General features: G+C 45.7%; 1 protein-coding gene across 1 annotated transcript in view; it reads left to right on the top strand.

Moving 5' to 3' along the window:
- The window catches only part of Cachd1 (cache domain containing 1), a 229,875-nt gene extending 205,674 nt beyond the window's left edge, over nt 1–24,201 (top strand). Inside the window, exons 17-27 of the mRNA XM_057784644.1 lie at nt 2,711–2,833; nt 4,131–4,230; nt 4,322–4,438; nt 7,967–8,127; nt 8,416–8,502; nt 10,020–10,136; nt 11,187–11,338; nt 12,933–13,094; nt 14,258–14,335; nt 14,967–15,068; nt 22,548–24,201. Coding sequence (XP_057640627.1) covers nt 2,711–2,833; nt 4,131–4,230; nt 4,322–4,438; nt 7,967–8,127; nt 8,416–8,502; nt 10,020–10,136; nt 11,187–11,338; nt 12,933–13,094; nt 14,258–14,335; nt 14,967–15,068; nt 22,548–22,786 — 1,438 coding nt within the window. The 3' untranslated portion in view covers nt 22,787–24,201. The remainder of the gene's footprint in view (nt 1–2,710; nt 2,834–4,130; nt 4,231–4,321; nt 4,439–7,966; nt 8,128–8,415; nt 8,503–10,019; nt 10,137–11,186; nt 11,339–12,932; nt 13,095–14,257; nt 14,336–14,966; nt 15,069–22,547) is intronic.
- Nucleotides 24,202–24,768: the final 567 nt, after the last annotated feature.

The raw sequence follows: 24,768 nt of genomic DNA, 5'->3' as shown, positions 1-24,768 counted from the left end.
CAGCAGACCAACACACACACACACACACACACGCACACACGCATACGCATGCACGCGAGCGACTCGCACTGCTAGACAGGCTTGGCGAAGGTGCCAGCTTTGGAACCTACTCCCCCCCCCCATATATGTAAAAGTAAATTTGCCGTTTATGAGTTATGTGACGGTAAACAAATCCTTTTTTGCTTTTGTTTCCTCATTAGAGCCTATCTCAAATAATTATTTTAATGATTACGTTAAATAATACATAAGGCTCATAGAATAGTGCCCGGAACAAGGGAAAGGGGCAAGGTATTCAAGGTGACACCTCAGAAAATGCTTAGCACTGAACTTGACAGGGTAAAGTGATTCAGAAAATAGCAGTTATTTTATTGTCATGCTCTTTAGGCTTTGAATGTGTGGCATTCAAACTCGTCAGAAGAAAGAGTCGATGTGGATATTCTGCTTGTGTAAAGCACAATCACTTAGCCCTGGTTTCAGACATGCTTTGGTGGAGACCTGGGAAGGGCTTTCTAACTCAGTGCTCGTTGGTCGCTCATGGGAGCTCTCTGTCTGCTTCTTCCATGAGCATTTCCAGTGGCCTGCCAATCTAGCTGGACTTCCATCCCATAGGATAACACTGCTGGAGAGAAAGGACCTAGTCACATGACTCAACAATGACAATCACATACGTGTATTACCATCAACCTGGTCCATTATGTTTAGAAATGCAGATTTGGCTGGATAGTTCTGTAAAAGTCTGTGAGTTGCTATGGTGACAGTGTGCCTAGTTGCAATTCAGATAAAATACAAAGCTAGGCTTCCATGGGCAAGATGCACACTATTGCTTCGGCGTGAGTCATACTGAGCAGATAACTGCTACCCAGAGGAGGTTTAGAAGTAAAATGAGCGTATCCCAGGACACCTGAACAGTACTTGCCACGTTAGCAGACACACAGTACTGTAGAGAAGAGCCAATTCGGTGCTGCTCCAGATATCAGGAAAAGGTCACAGTTAGGTCTTTTAACTATACCCAGGCTAACTTTTTTCATTCATAAAATACAATCTACAAGTCTTTCTTAGCTTCTTCCACAGAAATTAAATAATTTAAAATTGTTTCTAGTCCTACAGGTCTGACTTATGACTAAGACAATATGCTTTTAGAATCAGGCAGTGAGTTTCTGTCCATATACACTAATGACTCCCTGATGCTGGCCAAAATGCCCCACTCTTGCAAGCTTTGGTATTCCTAAACTAATAAAGCCTCCAAAGAATCCCTCCAAAGGGGCTAGAGAGATGGCTCGGCAGTTAAGAGCACTGGCTGGTCTTGCAGAAGACCCAATTTGGTTGCTAGCACCAGCTCCAGGGGGTGCAATGTCCTTTTCTGACCTCAAGGACACCAGCCACACATACGATGCACATATATACCACATGTAGACACACATACACATGAAGATAAAGATTACCATGAGAAAGGGCTGAGACAGTCCTTCAGTTCATAGAGAACCTGCCTAGCATGCAGTTGGCCCCGAGATTTAAAGCCCAGTGCTATGGAGAGGGATGGACGGGACCGTCTTGACATAATTAAGAATGATGTCACTTTTTTTCTTCTGGTATTTTTTTTTGGTAGTCAGGCAGGTATATGATAACAGTCCATTCTGGGCAAGTCCTGCTGTATTTCACTGAGTCACTTCTGCTTTTTGGGTGTTTACCATCTGTTGGTGAGGCAGTTTACCAAACATTATCAACATTATCACATTTAATTACAATAGGGAGCTTACTTTTTTTTAAGGTATTACTATCATCTCCATTTTCACGAAAAACCAAAGCTTTAAAAAAGCCAAATAGCATCCAAGAACAACATAAATAAAGTCAGCTATGCCAGGACTTGACCCCATAACTACCAGAGAGTGAGCCAGTATCGCCAGACTTTACCACCTAGCTGTACCAACAGTACGTCCTCTGTTGAGAGTAGTGGTGTTATGGGATAGAGGGTGTACCGGCCTGCAGCACGGAGGACTCATTCTTAAATAGAAAGTGTGCTTTGAGCGAGTCCACCATGGCGTTGTGGAAAGAAAGCTGTTCAGGGCTCCTGGTAAGTTTTATGTGGCCTTACTGTGATTGTTCAGTCTCTGTGAGACCTGTTACAAAATAAAGGAAGTCATTCAGGTTCCTTTTCCAGAAGTTTGCTGAAAGAAACTGTAGGGCCTGTGAGATGGCCCAGTGGGTAAAAGGCACCTGCTGCCAAGCCTGACTGACAGGCTTTGATCGCCGGGACTGCATGGTGGAAAGAGAGAACTGACTTCTACAAATTGTCCTCTTCTGCACACATGCTGTGGCAAGCATGCCCCTGCATACATCTACAAACACACAAACACCTACGTGCATACCCATGTATATACAAACATACATAATATTTTTAAATTTTGTGTTAGGGAGCCAGACCTGCAACCTCTCACTCTTAGGCCTCTGACTGATATGTTTGCTAAGAAGCGTAGCCGCTCTGAGCATGTGTGGGTGTTGGGAGGGCTGGACATATTCCACAGCCATTCGTGTTTGGTGCCAGTCTTATTCAGAAAGCCATAACCAAAGGGTTAATGTTTTCTCTCCAGTCATCTTCATGTTACAGTCAGTCATTCAGCAGATATAGGCACAGGAAATAGGGAGGGCTTGCCTTTCTGACCCTAGACCATGTATGATCGGCCTCTTACTCTTCGGTCTCTTTCCCATGAAGTACACAGCTGTCTTCTGGGCACACTGTGGCCGTGATGGGCATTGACTTCACCTTGAGGTACTTCTACAAAGTTCTGCTGGACCTCTTACCAGTTTGTAACCAGGACGGTGGCAACAAAATAAGGTAAGCCCTATAGGGACACCATTTCCTGCCTACACCAGATGTTGACCACACACTTATAGTCAGTACCAAATATTGAGTTCATGGCCTGGGTGTCCTATTAAGACAGGTTTTTATTGTTGTCTTCTCCCTTTTGTTTCCAAATTGGGGGCGGGGGGGTCACGTATGTGTATGCAGAGATCAGAGGACAACTTTGGGTGCCATCACCTTCTACCTTCTTTGAGACAAGGTCCCTCATTCGTGACCGTAAACACCAGGCTCCCTGACCAATGAGCCTTTGAGGATGTGTGTTACTGCATTAAGCTTTGCATGGGTGTGGGTGATAGCAAGGTGAACGTTTTTCCCACCGAGGCTTCTCCCCAGCCCAGCCCTTCTTTCCTTTTTCAAAGGCGCAAGCTGTTTATTATTTAGACAAACAGACACAGTGCCTAGCAAGAGGAATAGCATCGTGCCCCAAAGTCTTGTTTCTCTAGAAGCCAGTGATTAGAAGCATCCCTCAACTTTGGTATTGGGAAGACCAGGGGGCACTTTTCTCTTGGGCGGCACTTTTGATGTTAACTTAGTCATTAAGTCAATCTCTGTGAAATTTCAGCTGCTTAGGCTGCCACTCTTACATTTTTCCCAGAAAGAGGCTCACAGAACCACGAGACTTTGCCTCCCGAATTTCAAAAGAAAATGTCTGATCAAAGCAAGGGCAGTCCCTTGATTCAGCGCAGACTGCTTTTAAAAATAGCTTCTCAGTTCAGTCTTATGCTCCACGCTTCGTGTCACCGTTGAATTTCACAATGGCATTTAATGGGCACGTGCCAGGCCCCTGGCTACTGCTATGACCAATGCTTAGGGGAAGAACATAGTCTTGATTAAAGAAGCTCTAGCCATTTTTAGTGTTCCTGCAAGTATCTTTGTATATGCACCAAGTGTTGTTTTTGTTTATGTTTGTATCTGTGTATGCTCCTCTGCTTCCTTCCTCTTAAAATTAAAAAAAAAATAAAGCAAAAGAGCAAACCACCTCCTTCTACTATCCTTCCAATGAATTTCACATCCCTCAAACTTGGATTGAGTGGGCACATCCTCTATGAACTGTACAGATGACCACAGAGCAATGTGTGGCTCTGACCATAACCTGGAGGCCAGGTAGTCCATCACCTCAAGAAAAAGGTATCTACTTGGCTAGCAAGATTCCTTCCTTTTTTGTCCCCCAAACGTCTAGATAAGTTTGTTTTAAGGCTAGTGCGGTCAAGAGTTCTTTGAAAGCATGGCAACCACTCACGAATGAAGGGCATCACTTGTTTTGGTACAGGTGCTTCATCATGGAGGACAGGGGTTATCTGGTGGCTCATCCAACGCTCGTTGACCCCAAAGGCCATGCACCTCTGGAGCAGCAACACATCACCCACAAGGTATTCTTTGGCCAAAGCTGGTCGGCTCCACTCTGCGGGAAGCCTGAAGCGTGTTCAATGACACTTGTCTTCTGTCTTGTGGCCTTGACAGGAGCCCCTGGTGGCAAACGACATCCTGAACCACCCAAACTTTGTGAAGAAGAACCTGTGCAACAGCTTCAGCGACCGGACAGTGCAGAGATCTTATAAATTCAATACCAGCCTGGTGGTAAGCCCATGTTCCCACGTCTTCATGAACAAATGAATGGAAATGCCCGTGCTTGCTTCATGGCCCTGGAGTCACAGGATCCCAGGAGTGGGGAAAGACCTTAGCACAGCTCCCACCGTGATAACTGGAGGACAGAAAGCCAGGATGGGACAGGGACTGCCTGAAGGTCACAGGGTTGGTACTCTGCTTTGATGAATATGCCAACTGTATTAGTTATGGTTCCCCAGAGCAGTGGTTCTCAACCTGTGGGTCGTGACCCCTTTGGGAGCCAAATGACCCTATCACAGGAGTCACCTATCAGATATGTACCTTATAATTTATAACAGTAGCAAAATTACACTTATGAAGTAGTAACGAAAATAATTTTATGGTTGGGGGTCACCACAACATGAGGAACTGTTAAAGGGTCACAGTTTTAGGAAGGTTGAAGACCACTACCGTAGAGGAACAGAACTTATAGAATGAATATATATATATATATATATATATATATATATATATATATATATATATATATAGAGAGAGAGAGAGAGAGAGAGAGAGAGAGAGAGAGAGAAAAGGGATTTATTAGTTTATTAGAATGGCTTACAGGCTTGGTCCAGCTAGACCAACAATGACTATCTACCAATAGAAGGTCCAAGAATCCAGTGGTTCTTCAATTCACAAAGCTGGATGTCTCGGCTGGTCTTCAGTATATGCTGGAATCCAAAGTAGGCTCTAATACCACCAATGCCATAGACTTGCTAGGGAGAACAAGCAGAGCGAGCCAGCTTTCTTCTTCCATGTCCTTTATCAAGGTGTGGCCCAGATTCAACATGAATTGCTCACCTCAAAAGACCTGAATTGAATGTGTATCTTCCCACCTCATAAATTCAGCTTAGAAGTGGGTCTTCCCACTTCAAATGATTTAATTAAGGAAAAAAAAAATCCCTCACAGGTGTGCCCAGTCATTTGGGTTCTAGCTCATTTGTTAATTCCAGATGTAGTCAAGTTGACGGCTGAGAATAGCCATCCCTTATCCCTTTGAAGTTTCTGCTTAGGGCTGTTCCCATACTCTGTACAAATGTTGTATGGTTCTGTGTGCTCCTATCTCCTAGCGATGGCTTAGCTGCCAGCCTCAGTCAGTCCTTGGTCACCCACCGCAACAGGTGAGGAGTTTTGTGGATGTCATCCTGAAAGCATTTATTTGTTTTTGTAGCTGAGAGCATTCTACGTAATTTGAATTGCTGCAAAATTTACATGACTAAATATCTAACTCTGTTCTTACCCATTTTGGAATGATTCTAGGAAGGAACAAAATGGGGGCATGGCAACGAAGCTAACATTTGAAAACTTAGAAGAAGCAAATTTTTAATTTACCTAGGCATTGATGCATGGTAGTCATTAAATGTGACATTGAAAACTAATTTGAGGGCTGGAGAGAGATGGTTCAGCAATTAAGAGCACTGTCTGCTCTTCCAGATGGGTTCAATACCCGGCATCTACATGGCAGCTCACAACTACCTATGACTGTCTGTCTCAGGAGATCTAGCCCCCTCACACAGACATACATGCAGGCAGGACACGGATGAACATACTCTATCAATAAGTAAATATTTAACAAATAAATTAATTATTTTAATGTGCTGGATTAAATCGAAAATCTTTATGGTGTCCACAACATCATCTTGCGCCCTGCTCCACCCTGCTCCATTGCGAGCAGCACGGTTGCAGGAGAACTGGAATAGTTATTGTATGCCTCTTTCTATGCATCTGGTTCATTTCTTCAGTGGTTTCCAGAGTCCTCTGCAGGCAAAACCACAAGGCTGGAGTAGAATCATTTCTGAAAAGCACATTCTAGTTAAATGGGAATTAGAATAATTTAATTGATTTAAATTTTAATTTAAAATTGCATCTTGCATTTGTATGGATACACAGATGTACATATAGCACATGTGTGGAAGTTAGAGGATAACTCTAGTTGGCCTTTTCTTTGGGCCACCAACCAGCTCCCAAATAAAGACACGAAGACATTATTAATTATGAATGTTTAGCTTAGGCTTGTCCCTCTAGCTCTTTTAACCTATTTCTCCTCATCAACATTTTGCCTTGGGGCATTCTACCTTTTTTACTATATGTCCTACTTTCCTGTGTCCTCTGTCTAGCTGACTCCCCCCTGGTGTCTCCCTGCCATCTCCTCTTCTTTCTTCTTCCTTGATCCTAAATTCCTCCTCCTACTTACTCTCTTTGCCTATACCTATACCTCCTCCCCTCACTATTGGCAGTTCCGTTTTTTATTAGACCAATCTGGTGCCTTAGGCAGGCAAGGCAAAAACAGCAACACTTCTTTGCATAATTAAACAAATGCAGCACGCCTTTGCATAGTTAAACAAATAACAGACAACTTGCAGGTGTCAGTCAGGTCCTCCCTTCCACCATCTTGGTCCCCCAGATGGAGCTCAGGCTGTGAGTCTTGGTGGCAGGTATCTTCCACTGAACTGTCTCACCAGGTCAGGGATAGAGAATTTCTTAACAGCTGAAATTTTCACCCTAAATGAAATTGGAGCATTCTGATAATGGAGCCCTTTGCATAATAAGCCATGTCATTGCATGTCCAAGCTGTGCGTGTCTTTCACACAAGACAAAACTTGTCCAGAATCTAAGAACCTACTCTGCCACAACCCTGGTCATTTTTAGTTGACATATTAAGAGATGAGTGACATCAGTGTGACTTGGAATAATTTGCCTGGGGAATTTGATAGAAATGCAGAAAGACAGTTATTGCACGACCTCATGGTACAGCCTTTGAGTTTTTCGTGGCACTTCTAGAAGCTACTCATCACATCTGCCAGTTACGGAATGAAGAGAGAGAATACTTAGTTCAGTTTCAATGTTGCAGAAACAGGAAATCAACTGGTCTCTAAAGAACCTTTGGTTTTTATGTATATTATTCTAGGAAGCAAGAAGGTGTGTTAAAAGGAAAGAAGCATGTGGTTTGTAGCTAATTATGTTTGCTTTGAAAGAAATTTTCTTGGAAGCTGACTTCCATAACATATACCAGCTACTAAATGGAAATCGTATTTGACTGATAGACTTATCTGTAAGTTTTTCTTCTCACCAAAGCGAGAAAAGCAAATTTTTTAACAAGCAGTGTTATCTGGGCCACATTTTAAACAGTGTCTGTAGGGGCTGGAAAGATGTCTCAGTATCATGAGCTCATGATGCTCTTCCAGAAGTCCCAAGTTCTCAGCAGCCATGTCAAGTAGCTCACAACCACCTGTAACTCCAGCACCAGGGCCTCCAACACCCTGTTCCATCTTCCACAAATACTTGCAATGCACACAGACATGCACACATACACATATATAAAAATGAATCTTTAGAAAATACTAAAAGTCAAAAAGAAAAAGAAAATACTAAAAGTCTTGAATAGTGGCTGTGTGCTGCCTTTTGTAATCACAATCCAAGCTATCCTGTCTTTTCTGCCTGAGAGGGCTGAGTCTTCACACTGCTGTCTGTGGGTCCTGACCCTCCTCCTCTCTCCTGCAGGGGGACTTGACAAACCTTGTGCATGGCAGCCACTGTTCTAAGTACCGCTTGGCGAGGATCCCAGGCACCAATGCGTTTGTGGGCATCGTCAATGAGACCTGCGACTCCCTTGCCTTCTGCGCTTGCAGCATGGTGGACCGTCTGTGTCTCAACTGCCACCGGTGGGCTGGGTTCCGTTCATGGACTCTAACATTTTAAACGATGCCAGGCACTGGCAAAAAAGGTGGGGAGGAGGGAAGTCCGGGTTTACAGAAGCCTTTAGTATCTGTTCCCACGACACCATCCCATGGCTGAGGATTCAGGCCAAATGCAATTTAAATTTTTGGCCACCACTTCATTTTCACTGTCAAGTGTAACTGGCAAAGGATTTTTTTCTTGTTTAAATCTCAATTCCCTGGTGTGTGTATGATATCCTGCTGACACCTACCTCTTTTCTGTTTGCCATTCAGAATGGAACAAAATGAATGTGAATGCCCTTGTGAGTGCCCCCTGGAGGTCAATGAGTGCACTGGCAACCTCACAAATGCCGAGAACAGGTAAAAAATATATATGCTTTTATGTGTGTGTGTGTGTGTGTTATTTATATATGTTCGTGTGTTCGTGTATACATATGTATACATATGTATAGTCTCTATACTGTGGTGTTTTCTATAAGTTTGTTGTGGGTTAAGAGTGTACAAGAGTGCTTTGTTCTAAAGGATCATAATCAGTAAGCCAAATTTTAAATAATGCCTGATTTGCTGTTTAAATATACATGTTGTGAAATACCAGAAGTGTATATGCTGTATTAAAGCCGTATGAGGACCGCTGAGATGGGTCGGTGGGTAAAGTTCACACAAACATGAGGTCTTGTAGCATGTGCCTAGAGCCCCAGCAATCCAGGGAACAGACAGGCAGATCCTAAGGGCTTACTAGCTGAGCAATCTGGCCAAATCATTGAGCTCTAGATTCGGTGAGAGACCCTGCCTCAAAAAATAAGAGGGTAATAGAGAAAGACTCCCAACAGAGTAAAAGTAAATAAGTTACAGGAGATTCATGCAGGTATTTTCTGCACGTCTGCCACATGTAAGTACGTTATGCATGTTTAGTTAGGTTTTTTTTGTTTTTTGCGTTTTTTTGTTTTGTTTTGTGTTGTTGTTGTTTTTCCGAGACAGGGTTTTTCTGTAACTTTTGGATCCTTCCCTGGAACTAGCTCTTGTAGACCAGGCTGGCCTCGAACTCACAGAGATCCACCTACCTCTGCCTCCCAAGTGCTGGGCTTAAAGGCATGCGCCACCACCGCCTGGCTTGAGTCAGTTTTTTTTAATTAGCTGTGTAAGAATACAGATGCTTTTCATATGTGCACATACATATGCTGATGCATGAAACGGTGTTATTTATATTATTGATAAGCTCTTAATGACTGTACTAGATTCCTTTTCTAGAACTGAAAGGAAACACACGGTATTGTGTGTGTATGTCTATTAATATAATACACATTTGTTAAACATGAAAAAGGGTGTCTGAAAGGGGTCCTCATTAAATCCTATTCACAATGTTACCCCAGGAAAGTAAGGTTGAGGATTGTAAACACAGAAGGTTGAGTACAGCCGGGCGGTGGTGGCGCACGCCTTTAATCCCAGCACTCGGGAGGCAGAGGCAGGTGGATCTTTGTGAGTTCGAGACCAGCCTGGTCTACAAGAGCTAGTTCCAGGACAGGCTCCAAAGCCACAGAGAAACCCTGTCTCGAAAAACCAAAAAAAAAAAAAAAAAAAAAAAAAAGAAGAAGAAGGTTGAGCACATTTCGGCTTTATACATTCCTGTTATGTTGAGAGTTTATGATTTCAGTGTGTGTGGGTGTGCACATAGAAGCACATATATATTATTTCTGTCGTATACAAATATAAACAAATTAAACAACTGTGTAGTTAAATGGATTGGCCCAAGATTTCGCTGAGTGGCAAAGCCAGCCATACAAATAAGAAAACCTCAGATTTTGCTAACCTCATCTAAGACTAGGAATTTGGAATATGGATATCATTGCTTCTAACCTCCACGCTTGCTTCCTTCATAGAAACCCAAGCTGTGAGGTGCACCAGGAACCAGTGACGTACACAGCTATCGACCCCAGCCTGCAGGACGCCCTGCACCAGTGCGTCAACAGCAGGTGCAACCAGAGACTGGAAAGTGGGTAAGAGACCTCCCTGAGAGCAGTGCCCAGGCCCACGGAGCTCCTGCTGCCCGGCCATTAGGTTCTTGTTCTTCATGCCTTTGGTAGAAGGAGGGTGAGGCGTATACCATAAGCCTTTTGTCTCCCGGATTATATGTTCCATTCCCACTGGTTACAGGGATTTGGCATTTGGGCTATAGGCTTTTAAAAAAAAAAAAATTAAGGTTTCTGCTGTGGGGTGGGAAGTGTTTTGCTTGTTTGTTTTAATAAGCAAAATGCAGATATTACAAGGGAGTAGGATCTCCTGGGATTCCTAACTGGAGCCAGCAGCCAACAAGGTTTCAGAACTTCCTTTCATAGAAAGCAAATCTGCTCCAGGGCAGTTTTGAGAACTAACCACCCTGTATCCCCTGCTATGGGCTGCTCCCTCTAGAGGGTTTGAACTAAGCATGGAGCTGTGGCTATGGCAAATAGGGGAAGGGGAAGCTAGCTGCTGGTTGCCATGTGATTGGGTGACGTGAGGGCACAGTCGGCCTTGTGTTGTTGAGTGGAGGAAAGGGCTACCCTTGAACTGGTTAACGTGGGCTGTTAGGCTGCATTCAGGTGCAGGCAGACTGACACCCAGGTCATTTTCTCAGAGCATCGCCATGCATCCAGCCTAAGAGACCGGCAGTGAGCAAATCTCTTTTAAACAGGCTGTTTCCTAAATGTATTTGACTGTTATTTCCTTCTTTTTAAAAAAAAATAATAATAATGACATGAGCATGTTAGACCAAAAGCAAATAAACCTAGGCTCTACCTGCCTTTGCTTTGAGATGATTTTGAACAAGACCACACGAAGCCATGCGTGGAGGTTGTAAGGTCACTCAGGGAGTACTTGGCCTGGCCAAGAGGCATCCAGTAGGTAGCCATCCCCAGGTAAATGACCGCTGTCCCCACTTGACAAGGAAAGGGACTTGGCACGCAGCTGCTCAGAGCAGGAGTAAGCAGGTGAGCCCTGAGGTCTAGCTGAAGGCCAGCTGGCCTGCTCTCCTGCCCACGCCGCTTTCTGAAACACCGTTCGTTCGGCAGGGACTGTTTCGGGGTGCTGGACTGTGAGTGGTGTGTGGTGGACAGCGATGGGAAGACTCACCTGGACAAATCCTACTGTGCGCCTCAGAAAGAATGCTTCGGGGGGATCGTGGGAGCCAAAAGTCCCTACGTGGATGACATGGGAGCCATCGGTATGTTGATTAGGAGCCCGCGCTGGTTTGACTCGTGAATGCCATCTTCTGCCTGTCTACTGGGACAGAAATCTTAATAATCCTCTGCCCAGCTCCCCTGCTTCGTTGGCCAGTCATCCTTAGCTACAAAACCAGGGCAGATAATCACCTTCAGAGCTGGCTACACGCACTGTGCAGGGAGCAGCCAACCACGCTGCCAAATTTTGCAAGCCTGGAATGCATTCCCATAAAGTTGTTCTGAGAAACTCCGGCCTGATTTCCACATGACTGAACTCCGGAGTCCGCTTGAATGTGCATCCCAGCTGTCAGAAGCGTGGGGCCTGCAGCGGGCTGTTCCCTTCCACAGCAGTCCCTTTCCCCTTTCCTTACCACCTATACAAGATAGGTGTCTTCTGCCACGCATCACTGTTGAGGACAGCAGGCTCTGCAGACACCAGAGCTACTCAGGGCTGTGATAGCAGCTTAGGGAGGGGCAGAGATACCCCAAAGAGAAGAGACCCTAGGATCAGGACACAGGTCCTTGACAATACTATTCCCAAAGAGTCTGTATTTCTCATTAAGACTCTTCTTTTCCGTCTCTTCCCAGGATCGGTACCACGTCTTCACTCACTCTTAGCTGGCAAACTGAGTCACCATATTCAAGCCACTAGTTAATGTAGATGTTTCTCAACCTAGGATACAGTTATGGCCCCATAAACCTATCATGGGTTGGGGAAAAAAAAAAGTCAAATTGTGTTTATTGCCTCAGTCCGCTGAATGTTATATAACTTAACAGCACAGTTCAATAACACAATGCTGGTTATTTAACCTTTGGGAGTCCATGGCTGGCCGGGAACTGCCACACCTGTATCAAGAGAGTATCCTTCATTTCACAAGCCCAAGGAAAGATCAAGATTCCAAAGTCTGTGTATCTTCTACTGATTTCTTTATTACTTTTATAGTGTCACAGAGTTGACAGATGATTCCAATCATCACAAATTAGGGACCATCTATGTCTTGCTTTTTAACATCTTCACATCTAACTTGACTGAAGAGAGAGAATCCCTTCAGTGGGGAGGTGCTGGTTGAGCTGTTGTGTTACTACTGAACCAGGCAGGGGCATAGTTGACACATAGTTAATACTCCAAAGGTTACTTTCTGTGCTTACAAGGAGGCCCCAGCCTGCAACCTGGTCTCTGAGACACAGACGCCTGTACTTCCTGTCTCTCATTTGAGTGGGTGGTTCTTCTGTCCCCCAGAGAGGCACGCTTCGTCTTCCTCTGCTAGGTGAGGTTTCCCCTTCGGAGAGCAGCCAGGATTCCGTCAGCACCAGGCAGCGTCTGTGTGGAAGCAGTTTTCTCCGCTTACTCTTTGCAGCAACGCTCAGTATTTGTGCTCAGGCTCTGTGGTGTAGCTGCCAACGTTTGGGTACTGGAATCCCATGAGGTCTCCACTCCCACGTTCTCGTGTGTCACTGAGAAGTTGAGCGTGCAGCAGAGCTAGCCACCCCAACCATCCCACTTTGGTCCTTCCTACCTCACCGCCCTCCCCCCATCCCTACCTCCCACCGCACTTGGGGCATCTTGACACAGAGCATCTGTTCCTGTATCTGAAGGTGACGAGGTGATCACGCTAAACATGATCAAGAGCGCCCCCGTGGGCCCTGTGGCCGGAGGGATCATGGGCTGTATCATGGTGCTAGTCCTTGCCGTGTACGCTTACCGCCACCAGATCCATCGCCGCAGCCACCAGCACATGTCTCCTCTTGCTGCTCAAGGTGAGTGCCTCTTCTAGGTGGTCCAGCGGCAGGCTGTGTAGGCCTCTTCAACTGTAAGGGCAGTGTGACATCTGCAGTCCCCCAAAGCCTGATGCCTTCTTCAGTTCCTAAACTCTGCATGCCCTATTTTGATTACCCAGAAAGTCCTAGGTCCTTTCCAGATGCTACCAACATCCCCATCCCTCCCCCACTCTGTGGCCCACTTCTACCTTAAGCTGAGCTGGGGAACTGGGGTGCTGACAGAGACTGTGTCAACATGCTCCCTTGCAGGTCTGAACCCAAGCAAATCAGGGACCCCCCGGATCTGTATGGTCAAGAATATGAATTAGTTCTATTGCGTCCCTCCCTGTACAGAGTAAGAATGGTCACATTTGAATAATCCAATCTTTGGGAACAGGACACATTATCGAAGCCCACTACAAAAGAGTTCATTTGTAACCATGACTTCGTTGCCAGCTTTTTAAGTCTGCCATCTTTACCCAAAACCCTCCCCACCTCTCCAAAGTCCCCAGAGATGTGTTAGCCTAGCGTTTATGAAACTAAACTCAACTCACAGTCATTGTGGCCACTTAACTCAGCTTGCAGCACTAGTGACAAATTGGTGTTAGATGTTGCTATGACAACAACCCTGATAGGGTATGGTAACAGGGGTACCGCCCACACCTGTCTTAGGTGAGGGCGGCTGGCGTCCAGTGTTGCCTAGCACCTGACCGTCTGCAGTGTTTTCACAGACAAGCCAGTGATGGTTTGGACCCCACTTCTGCTTAAGTCCTTTGGTAGAGGATTAAAGATGAGCTGGCCTCCATCAGTTTCGTTTCCCTCTTCAGAACTCAATTCTAGGTGTTGCTCATTTTTATTCTCTTCTTGTTCTTCCATCCGCCTCTTACTAGAAAGATGTAACAGACGTTCATTCTTTCAAGCTCACTATTTTTTTTGAGGGGGGGGGAGCGCGCCTGGGGATAGACCCCAGCACGTTTGAGGCAAGCATCCTACCATGCCTCTCTATCCATCCCACCCCCCACTCCCCACCCCCGCCTCTTGATGGAACTCACTCTTGATGGAATGCTGTCACCCGGCCGTCAAGTCGGTGCTCGGCAGGATATTAAAGCCAGTGATTTTGTTTGATTAAATAGTCATGTTTCTCTCTTTCTAATGATGGACAGAAATGTCAGTGCGTATGTCCAACCTGGAGAATGACAGAGATGAAAGGGACGATGACAGCCATGAAGACAAGGGCATCAGTGAGTATCCGCCGCCTCCTGCAGCTTGTGTCAGCGGGAGGCTAATCCAAAATAAATATTCTTTCTTATGTCCTTTTGGCTTGTATTAAAATTTAAGAAGCTTTGACATGGTGGGTTTTTTTCCCCCCTCCCTTCTTCCTTAGGAATAAGAGTGGCTCTCTGCTTTGTTTCAGAATACCTCAGAAGCCTTTTTTGATGTGATCTTTTGCATTTTCTCTGGCCTAAAGCCCCCTCTTCTCATTACTTCTCCAACATGGTATTTTAGAGAGGGAAGTTTCTTTGAATAGGTTTTTTTCTATAGTCCCTTAATTAGTATACACAACTCAGGGTAAGGGAAACGTGCTTCCTTTATAAAGAGAGACTTCTGTCGTCCAGCCCCCTTGGCCTTTAGCTGCCTAGGCCCTCGGCCTGCTGATGCAGGCTGGAGATGGGTGGCTAAGTGCCCTCCCCCCCACCTCCAAGAGCTCCAAGCCAGCTCCCCTCAACCTTAAAATTCTTATAAAAATTCTCAGTTCTAACTCTTCAAAGAATAACTCCTCCAGCATGTGAGCGAGTGTGCTCAGAGCGAAGGGGTGGAAACAATGAAGGTACTGACCCAAGAGTGACGCTAACTGTCCTTGGCTTCCCGTAGTCAGCAACACTCGGTTCATCGCCGCGGTCATGGAGCGACACGCACACAGTCCAGAAAGGAGACGACGCTACTGGGGCCGCTCGGGGACTGAAAGTGATCACGGTAAGGCCTGGTCCTCTGTGTTAGAATTACCCCCCCTCCCCCCGGGAGCTTGGGCTACTCCTGTGGGGGGCTGGAACGCACTCTTTCTCTCCCTTTCTCCAGTTCCGTACTTAATTGTTTTGACATAGTTTCCCTAAAGGATGCACTCAAGCATGACGTTGAGGAAACCGCATAGGCAGTTTTCTTGCATCCCGATACTCTAGGCTCAAGCTAGATGGCCCTGGCCACACAAACTGCCTTCAGGTTTTTCTCCATAAAGCAGGTGGGGGCTGGTGAGATAGTTCAGTAGGTAGAGACTCTTACATCCAAACTTAAGTTTCATCCATGGGACCCATGTGGCGGGAGAGGAAGAAGCTGATTCCCACAAGTTACCCTCTGGTCTCCATACATCACAGTGCACAAGCGCACACACACACACACGTGTAATTTTTCTAAAGTGTGTTTTTGACCCTTTTGCATAGCTGTGACCAAATACCTGACAAAGCAGCTTCAGGGAGGAATTATTCCTTTTGGCTCCTAGTTTAAGAGGGTTCCATTTGCCAGGATGCGGCGGCGGCACACACCTTTAATACCCAGCCCTTGGGAGGCAAAGCAGGCAGATCTCAGAGTTCAAGGCCAGCCTGATCTACAGAGCAGTTTCCAGGACAGCCAGAGTTACCTGGAGAAACCTTGTCTCAACAACAACAACAAAAGGTTCAATTTGGTTGCTGGTTAGAACAGATCACTTGGGCTGGTATCTTGAGAGTAAAGCATCATAGCGGCGGGGACATGCGGCAGAAAACAGCTGTGACCATCCTGGCCAGGGGCAGGTGAGGTGAAGGGGGAACATATAAATGAAGAACCAGTCACCAGTGGCCCACTTCCTTCAGCCAAGGCCCAACTCCCAGACTTTCCAGAACTTTCCAAAATAGTGTTAATAAGGGACCAAGTACTCAAAACATGAGGGTGTGGGGAACATTTCAAAATCACACTGTCACTAAAGGGTCATACTTGGGGCATGGAACCCCCATGTGTCTTAGGCCCTAATGTTGCTAGTGGGCCGGTGTCAGCATCGTCAACATATTTTCTTGGATCATAGACAAACTGCCCTCTATCCTCAGCTCTGTCCTCCCCCATCTCTGGCCGTGACTGCCAGGCTCAAAAGCTTTGATGAAGAAACCTTTGCAACCGAGCCTTGAAGGGACGATTAAGAAAAGAATGAGTGTGTACAAAGTTGTCGGTTTACATTAATTGCAGGAAAAGTCAAGACTGAGGGGGTATGAAGTGCCAAGCAAATCCATGTCGTAGAAAGTCCCATGTCCTGTCCCAAAGACCAGCCACACCATAGAGCCTCTCACATTCTTGATGTCTCTCTCATTGCTTGTCATAAGGAACAGCAGATAAGTCTGGGTCTGAGATCATCACCGCCAGAATTACTCAAAAACAGAACCGGAGTGAAAGAATGTTTCATTTTTGAAACTTGCTGTCTAGTTTCCACAGAGCTGGGTCTTTGTATATGCCTAGATAATTATTTTAAACTTTTTTTTTCCACCTCGGCTTTTCCCACACCTATCCTGAAAGAAAAAAAAAATGCCTTGAAACAGTGTTCCTATTTGTATGCAAAAAGCACAGGAACTGACATCTCTCCAAGCAACAGGCATCCCTCTGACCCCACCACAGGGATGCAGTCTCCCATTGGAAAACGTGAGATGCTGCAGCCCAGCCTGGTAAACCAGGGACTGTGGATTGGGCTCTGAATGACCTTGTTCCCACCGACTAAATAGAAGCTCCGGGTTTCTATGGAGAACCGAAGGAGAACTTAAATTTTTCAGTTTCTTGGCTTCCTGCCTCTTCTACACCTCCCCCACACACACCCCAAATAATCCTTTGAACCTGTGTAAGTTCTTCTGCTTGGCAAGTCTGCGCCTTCTCTTTTGAATACTAACACAGGTTTGAGGCTACTAAAGTTCAGCAGAAATAATTTCTTATTCAGCGGAAACGCTGAATCTCAGCTCTCCCTCTCTTGTGGCATCCATACCAAATTAGAATCTGGAGTGACAAAATGTTCCCCAGCCTCTTCCCCTGTCTTACTGAGATGGTGTCTGAATTCTCAGCTTAGATAAAGCGGAGAAATGAGTACCTGAAGCCAGGAACGCGGCAAGGCTCACTGTCTCTCTTTTCTCTCACTAATTGGATCCCTATTATCCCCGAGGAATAAAAAAAAAAAAAAAAAGAAAGTTTCTCATGCAGACAGAATAAACCACTAGAGGAAGTAGAAGGTGTTGAGAGTCCCCATTAAGTCAACGGAGCCTGGCTGTAGGCTGTTGTATTCCTGAACCAATACAGCAGGTCACTAAGAAAAAGTGACCCATCAGTTGAATGACCCTGTTATGCCAGCAGGATAAAATCTACATGCGCATTAAGGAGGAAATAGAATCGATTGTTTTGTCAACATGGTTCTGAATGATATTCTCCTGTATCATGCTTGTACTGTCGTGTGCGGGGCACTGGAGGTGGGGGTGAGCAAGAGGAACCCCCTCAAGACAGCAACACGTTCACTTTAGAGTCCACCACCTCTTTTGTTTTTACAACAAGCTGCTTAGAGTTTAGTGAGATGTTTTAGTCCTTAAAGTAGAATAGCCAGGTGTGGGGGCACACACCTCTAATCCCAGCACTTGGCATGCAGAAGCAGGTGGATCTCTGTAAAGTATAGGCTAAGCTGATCTGCACAGCAAGTTCCAGGCCAGCCAATGCTACATAATGACACTCTGTCCCAAAAACAAATAAAATAAAGTAAAAAATAAAAATACATAACTGAATACTAGGATCCAGGTTTTCTACCTGGTAAAGTTATCATGAAGGTTAAAGGGGAGAGCGTGGTAGGTGCTCAGGCTCAGGCTGACCCTATGGGTATTGTTCTCCCTGGTTATATTCTAGGGGAAGCCAGAAATGCAGGTACGTGTTCATGAGACCCAGGTGGAATGAGACAGACTTCTAGAGTGAACAAAGGGGGCAGGGAAAGTAGTTCGTGTTCCAAGGAAGGGCTTGAGCTGGTGAGGCGGTAGTACCGGGGTTCTGGGTTGTGCTGTGCGTGCAAGTGCGTGTGCAAGTGAGTAACTAGTAAAAGCCTAGGCCCCTGGGAAGCTGCATAGTGACGTTCCTAGAGATAAAAACTGCTGTTACTAAACTTGGAAGCCCAAGGCTGCTTATTGGTTTAGGAATAGCTTGCAAGGTCGTGTTTTAAAATATACGAAAGTAATTTTCCTTTGCTGCTGGGAATCAAAACCAGGATCTGATGCATGCTAGGCAAGAACTCTGTCTTGCAAACACCCCAGCCACACTTTTCTTAATAGTCTAAGAAAATTTAAAGTGGTTTTTTTTTTTCAGCAAAAGGTAAACCTCACAGGTTGAGAGACTAAATACCTTTGTAGCCACGTGTCTTCTTCGTCTTGTGTTTCCCTAGAAAATAGCATGTTCTGTCTAATATTCACGCTTATTTTTAAGTTTAAAAATGCCAGCATATGTTTATTTGCTCCTTGTGAGTTTATATTACAGTTACTTCCTCATTAGAAACTTTACAGCCACGTTTAGACTGATATGTTTGCATATATGTATATAGCAAGCAACATTTTCTTTTTGAAAATGGGGTTTCTTCCTCGTCCTTGGCAATTTCAAGGAACTTTTTCTAAGACAAATGAACGAAAACCTAATCAAAAGCACAACATATTCTGGAGACACTCTCCTACAGTTACTCTTTGTGACCACAAGATGGCGCATGAGCCCCTGAAGGAGCCTAGCAGCCTCAAATAGTTTCTCTGGAACCTATAGACTGTAAATACATAAACAGAATGCCAAAGTGCAGAAGCCTAATTTGGGCTTCTGTTCCTCATGGGTGCCTGGCCTCATTCCTAAAACAAGTGTCTTACTTGAGGTTATCTTCGTAAATGCTTTTCAACATACGCTTACAAGTGCTGCCAGAGGTCCTTTGTATTTAAATAGCATTTCTTCTGTGCTCTGTGGCCAGGGATCCTGTCTGTCCTCATGATTCCTCCCAGCTCTCGGTGCCGAGCACAACTGTCTTGCACCAGACACATGGTTTGTTGAATGAGAAAGTGTCTGTGGCCTGGGGAGAGGGATTCGTGGTCTGCAAAGCCAGGGGCACCTGAGTTTCCATACCCAGAACCCCCACTAAGCCAGGCACATTAGTCCTGTCTATAAGATCGGAGTCTCTGGGATGGGGTAGGAGATGAAGACAGGAGATTCCTGGGAGCTTGTGTGAGGGCCAGCCTGATGTCCACAGCAGCAAACAAAAGACCCTGCCTCTAACAAAGTGGGCAGCAAGGACGGACACTGGCGATTGTCCTTTGACCTCTACACAAGCATGCCCACACTCACACTCCTACTACATTAAAAAAAAGACTTGCAAAAAAAGAAAAGAGAACGTGTTTGTTCCACCTGCTTCTTTACAACTTGCTGGCCCCTTGGGACTTCCACTCCCACGCTAGAAAATAGGAAGTGTAGCGTGAAGGGTGATAGCGCCTGTGCTGGTTGTTCGTCATTTGCGGAGAGTTAGAGGAGTCAATTCAGAAAGTGAAGCTGCGTTTTGGCTCACAGTTTCAAGAGTCTCAGTCCGTGTCTGGCTGGCTGTGTTGTTTCTGGGCCATGGCAAGGCAGACCATGATGGTTGAGGACACGGTGGTGTGAGGTTGCCTCCTCATGGTGCCCAGCAAGGCACAGCTTTTCCAGCCTCCAGTCACATGCTTCCTTTACTAGACCCCACTGCCTCCATTCCACCCCCTCCCTTTAATGCTGCGAGGTTTGAATCTATCAAGGGATTGATCCACTAATGATGAAGCCATCTTGAAGCCCCCTTCCCGAAGCACGGCAGACGATCTCCAAGCCCCCAACACAGGAGCCTTTTTGGATCCAGACGCAATGGTATCACAATGAGGCAAATAATTACAGAGTATCACTAGACGCTGGAAACCACTGGGTCGGGAAAATTGGATTTCCCAGTCTTCCTAATTATATGAGACGTGACATACAAAGCCACGGGTAACAGAAAACTCAGTGATGCCAGTACTTGGGGAATTATAGCGTGAATAGTGTTTGGAAGCTGACTTGCTTGTTTTTATAGTTTGGGGGATTGACCCCAAGGTGTCTTTCGTGCTAGGCGAGTGGTCTCCCCCTGAGGGAACCCTTTTTCAGTTTTTATTTTGAAACAGGATCTAAGCTGCTCGTGTCGGCCTTGACTTTGCTCTATAGTTCAGTCAGTTTGAACCTGCAATCTTCCTGCCTCATTTACGGGCCTGTACCTACAGACCTGGCTGGTTTTGCTATGAAGAGCCCCCTCTATGTGAGACATTGTGCTCAGTGTTAGGAGTGCAAAGGCAGCAAGTAAGGAAGAATTGGCTAGTCAGACAAAGTGGTGAATCTCTCTTAACCCCAGCAAGCAAAACGGAGCAGGACGATCTCAAGTTTGAAGCAAGCCTGGGCTATTTAGTGAGTTCCAGGCTAGCCTGGGCTATGTAGTAAGACCCTTTTATCCATCCCCCAAACTGTCAGTGGATCATCTGACCAGAGTGATCATTTGACCAGAGCCAGCCGTTTATAGGGAACCTGTGCACCTGTCGTCTATTCTAGCATGTGTATCGTGCTCTGGCTTTTCCTCTCTGCTTCCCACTTGTCTGCTTCAGCTCCCTGCTAACACACATCCAAGCCACATCATGGAGGCATCGCTTTCCGGCGTCGTACCTCTGGGGCTACTCTCCTGTTTGCATATATCACCTTTATCAAACTCTGTTGTTTTGCTTTCCGAGACAGGGTTTCTCTGTATAGCCTTGGCTGTCCTGGAAGCTCACTCTGTAGACCAGGCTAGCCTCCAACTCAGACCCACCTGCGTCTGCCTACAGAGTACTGGGATTAAAAGTGTGTGCCGCCACCACCTGGCTACACTTGACCAAACTCGTGTTCACCCGGCTACGCCTGAGTGGACGTGTGATGGCCTCCTCATTCCTTTAGCCAGAATGAGTTAGTCCTCCTTCTGGGCTTCAGCTGAACCTCAGCTCTAGTTCTCACTACTGTCTACCCTCAATTTTAGTCATTAACGGAGGGAAACAAGGCGATTTGATTTGTCACCTCACCCCACCCCACCCCACCCCCATACAGTCCACAGTTAAAGAGTGATCCAGCGCCTTGTGTTCCCGCTTGTCTCAAACACTGGCTTCTTAGCTCCTCTAGGACCAGGGTTTTGTACCTCTGGAGCCTGGCAGAGCGGCTTGTACCTAGGAGGTGCCTACTAAATATTCTTTGCTTTGAACCGGCTGTTAAATAATCCTTCGGTTGGGTTGTTTTACTGGGGACATAGATTGCCTTTCTCATTTCTGCACGGAGCATACCTTTTTAACCATACACTGTTCCTGCTCGGCTGAATGCAAGCATATCAATTTTTCAGTCCCATATGTGACTAGCGCTTACCCATGGGTGAGGCTGATTGACAGTGGGGAGCAAGGAAACTGTTCATGAGTTGTCACTTCTCAAAATGTTTAGAAGACACGGGGTTTTTTTGGTGGGTTTTTTTTTTTTTTGCAATATTTAAAAATATGCCAAGGTTCTTGGAGAGGCATCCTTTGATCAACTAGGGCATTTGCTTTTGAAACGTGTATTCCTTAGGATGCTGAAAGGAATCAATCTTTAAACATCGTGGGCCAGCTTCTACAGAGAGGAGTGGATTCCTTTCTAGTTGCTCTGGGTTAGATGGGAATTGGATGTTTCATTGAGCCCTAGAACCTTAGACGTGTTCCTTCCCTTCTCTGGCTGCCTCCCTTCTTTCTACAGTGGGGATTAAGAGCCCGTTAGGCAGGAATCACTGACCTGTGTTTTGACGTCGGTGCTGGTGATAATAAGTTGGATCCTCACTGACATTCCATGGTGATAGTAGATTGGACCCTTACTGACATCCCATAATAATAATGGGTTAGATCCTCCCCCCTGACGTCCCACGAGCATTTCGCCGTCCAGCTATCGCCCACTAGCCCAACCCGTGTGTATCTTATTCACACCCCCTGAAGCTGCCCATCGCCTGCTTTAGTGGTTTGTATGATGCAGGGGAAATTGCCATTGTAGTCTTTAGGAGCTTAGGAAAATGAACCCCAGGATGCCAAGATGGGTACCTGCATATAATGGGGTCTGTGGGGTGATTTCACCGTGGGGCAGTCACTGGCCAGAGGGATTGGGGTGGAGCGATGACTCTTGTTCGTTTTCCCCCAGCTTTCTCGGTTATTTAACATGGTTGTGTATTTGTGATCAATTGTTTTTAGAAAAATATAAACCAACCCTGGTTTCCTCTAGATCGCCTTCAAATTAAAATACCTCAGCATCCGCTGGTCAACATCTGGTCACGTGCAGATTTTGGCACCTAAGTGTCCCTAGCACAGGAGTGCACCCCAGCCTCCTAGACAGTCTGCTCTGTGTCCTGAGGCTATGCTGTTCCTTTCCTAGGTTACAGCACCATGAGCCCGCAGGAAGACAGCGAGAACCCTCCCTGCAACAACGACCCCTTGTCAGCGGGGGTGGACATAGGCAACCATGACGAGGACTTGGACCTGGACACCCCACCTCAGACTGCAGCCCTCCTAAGTCACAAGTTCTACCACTACCGCTCCCAACACCCGACCCTCCATCACAGCCACCACCTTCAGGCAGCCGTGACAGTGCACACCGTGGATGCCGAGTGCTAACGGGTCCCCTTACCTCCCCAAGCAGAGGGGCACCGGGTGGTGCGGAGTGCTCCGAGAAGAAATGAGCCGGTGTAAAACCCTGCCACACAAGACACCCTGAGTGTCTGTGCTTTGTCCCCAGGCGGTTTGCTGCCCCCTGGGGGCATGTTTAAACTGAAACCGCAAAGTCCCTGAGAAGCTGAGGCCGGTTCTGAAACAGAGGGGGCGGGGTTTGCTGATGAACTGACTCAATGGAGCTCCAACACAGACACTTGTAAAGGAAACTGAGTGAGGGGAATGTTCCCAGCACCAGAAGCACTCGACCCCTGACCCGGAAGAGAGCTGGAGCCGATGGCGGGAACACAGCACACGAGAGCCTCCAACTGCTGGCAGACACTCCTGTTTCCCAGCGGTGCCTGGACGACACCATTATTGTACTGAACTCACCTTGAGCTCCAAATGATACATCTCAAAATTTCTAAGTAAAGGATTATTTTTCTACTATTTATTGAACTTTCAAACTTTGGGGGGGAAAGGAAGCGAGAGGTTCTCGGCCATACCCCTGGCTGTTGTGTGTGATGACGTGGTTCTTTGATTAAGGAGTTGTGTTTCTTATTTAACTGGTGATCTTCCCACCACCCTGATCCACAAAAAAAAAGGAAGGAAGGAAGGAAGGAAGGAAGGAAGGAAGGAAGGAAGGAAGGAAGGAAGGAAGGAAGGAAGGAAGAGGAAAATAAAGCAATCTTTCTTTGGCTTGTTTACATCACTTTGCTGAAATATGTCATCTGTGACAGTATTCCCTTTCTAGAGGGGCAATGATCCAAGATGGTTCAAAGAAATGTCATTCTCTTTAGAATTATTTCCACCTCCCATATAAGGTTTTCCTTAGGTTTCTACGAAATCTAGTATTATAGCCCTAGCCTTTCAGTTTAGGGAGGCGTGGGTTTATTCGCTTTGTTTAAAGACTATAAATTTTAAAATGTCTCATTTTTTACTCTGAGAATATTAAACAGATAACGGAAGACATTTTGAAATTGTGAACTTGTGGTTCTTAAAAGATTTCCTTTGAAATCGTAGCTCAAAGCCTCTGCCACTGAGTCCACCAAACCGCTTTTGACTTCTCCGGGGATTCAGCACATGGTTACTTTGGCGTGGGGCATTGTGATTTGAAAGTAGCGTTCTAATTACAGTGGTGTATTTTAGATTCACACTTTGTGATTCCAATATGTTATGAAGACATTCTTTGCACCGTGTGTGTGGTAAATCTCCGTTTATATGTAGTTGGAAAAATTCACCGAACATTGTTTTAATGATAGGGTATCATGATATACTGTAAAGAATAAAATAAAAAATTGGGTCCTCAGCACTACAGGAAGTAAACTCTATATGTGCTACCCAGAAACCCCTTCATACTGTGTATAAAATGCAGTCTAGTGAAATAAACTGTATGCAATGAACCAGGTGAGTGACTCCTGTTACTTGATGGGCTGTCTCTCACCACGTGATCTAGATCCTTTCTGTGCTTCAAACAGCTTCAGGCCTCTTGACCATCTCAAACACACAAAGAAAAGTGAGGGTATTAGTAGGCTAAATAAAATAAAGAACAAACAGTTAAAAATAAGTAAGACTACCACGCCTGGTGTTTTAGGCTTTTCAAGCTAAACTCAGCAGGAGGTTTAGTAGTTTTAGGGCAGCCTGAGCTACATAGTGAAACTGTGTCTCAAAAAGCCAATGAATAAATAAAAGTGTATATATCTCCCCCTTCCTACACAGTCAGATCCATTTCCTTAGTGTAAGATGGTCACCTCTGTCTTGTTGAGATTGCACGGGTTTCTTATCTTCCCTGAAAAGACCCCTTCTCTTTGGGAGTCTAGTTTTCCTGCGATAGTGAGACTCTCTGTTAAGAAACCGGCTTCTCTGAGCTGAAGAGATGGCTCAGTGGTTAAAAGTACCTGCTCCTCTTCCAGAGGACCCAAATTCATTTCCTACCATACATGTTAGGT

Source organism: Chionomys nivalis, chromosome 11 (genome assembly GCF_950005125.1).
Source record: "Chionomys nivalis chromosome 11, mChiNiv1.1, whole genome shotgun sequence".
In the NCBI taxonomy this organism is placed as follows: Eukaryota; Metazoa; Chordata; class Mammalia; order Rodentia; family Cricetidae; genus Chionomys; species Chionomys nivalis.
This window is presented reverse-complemented; position numbering and strand designations above follow the sequence as displayed.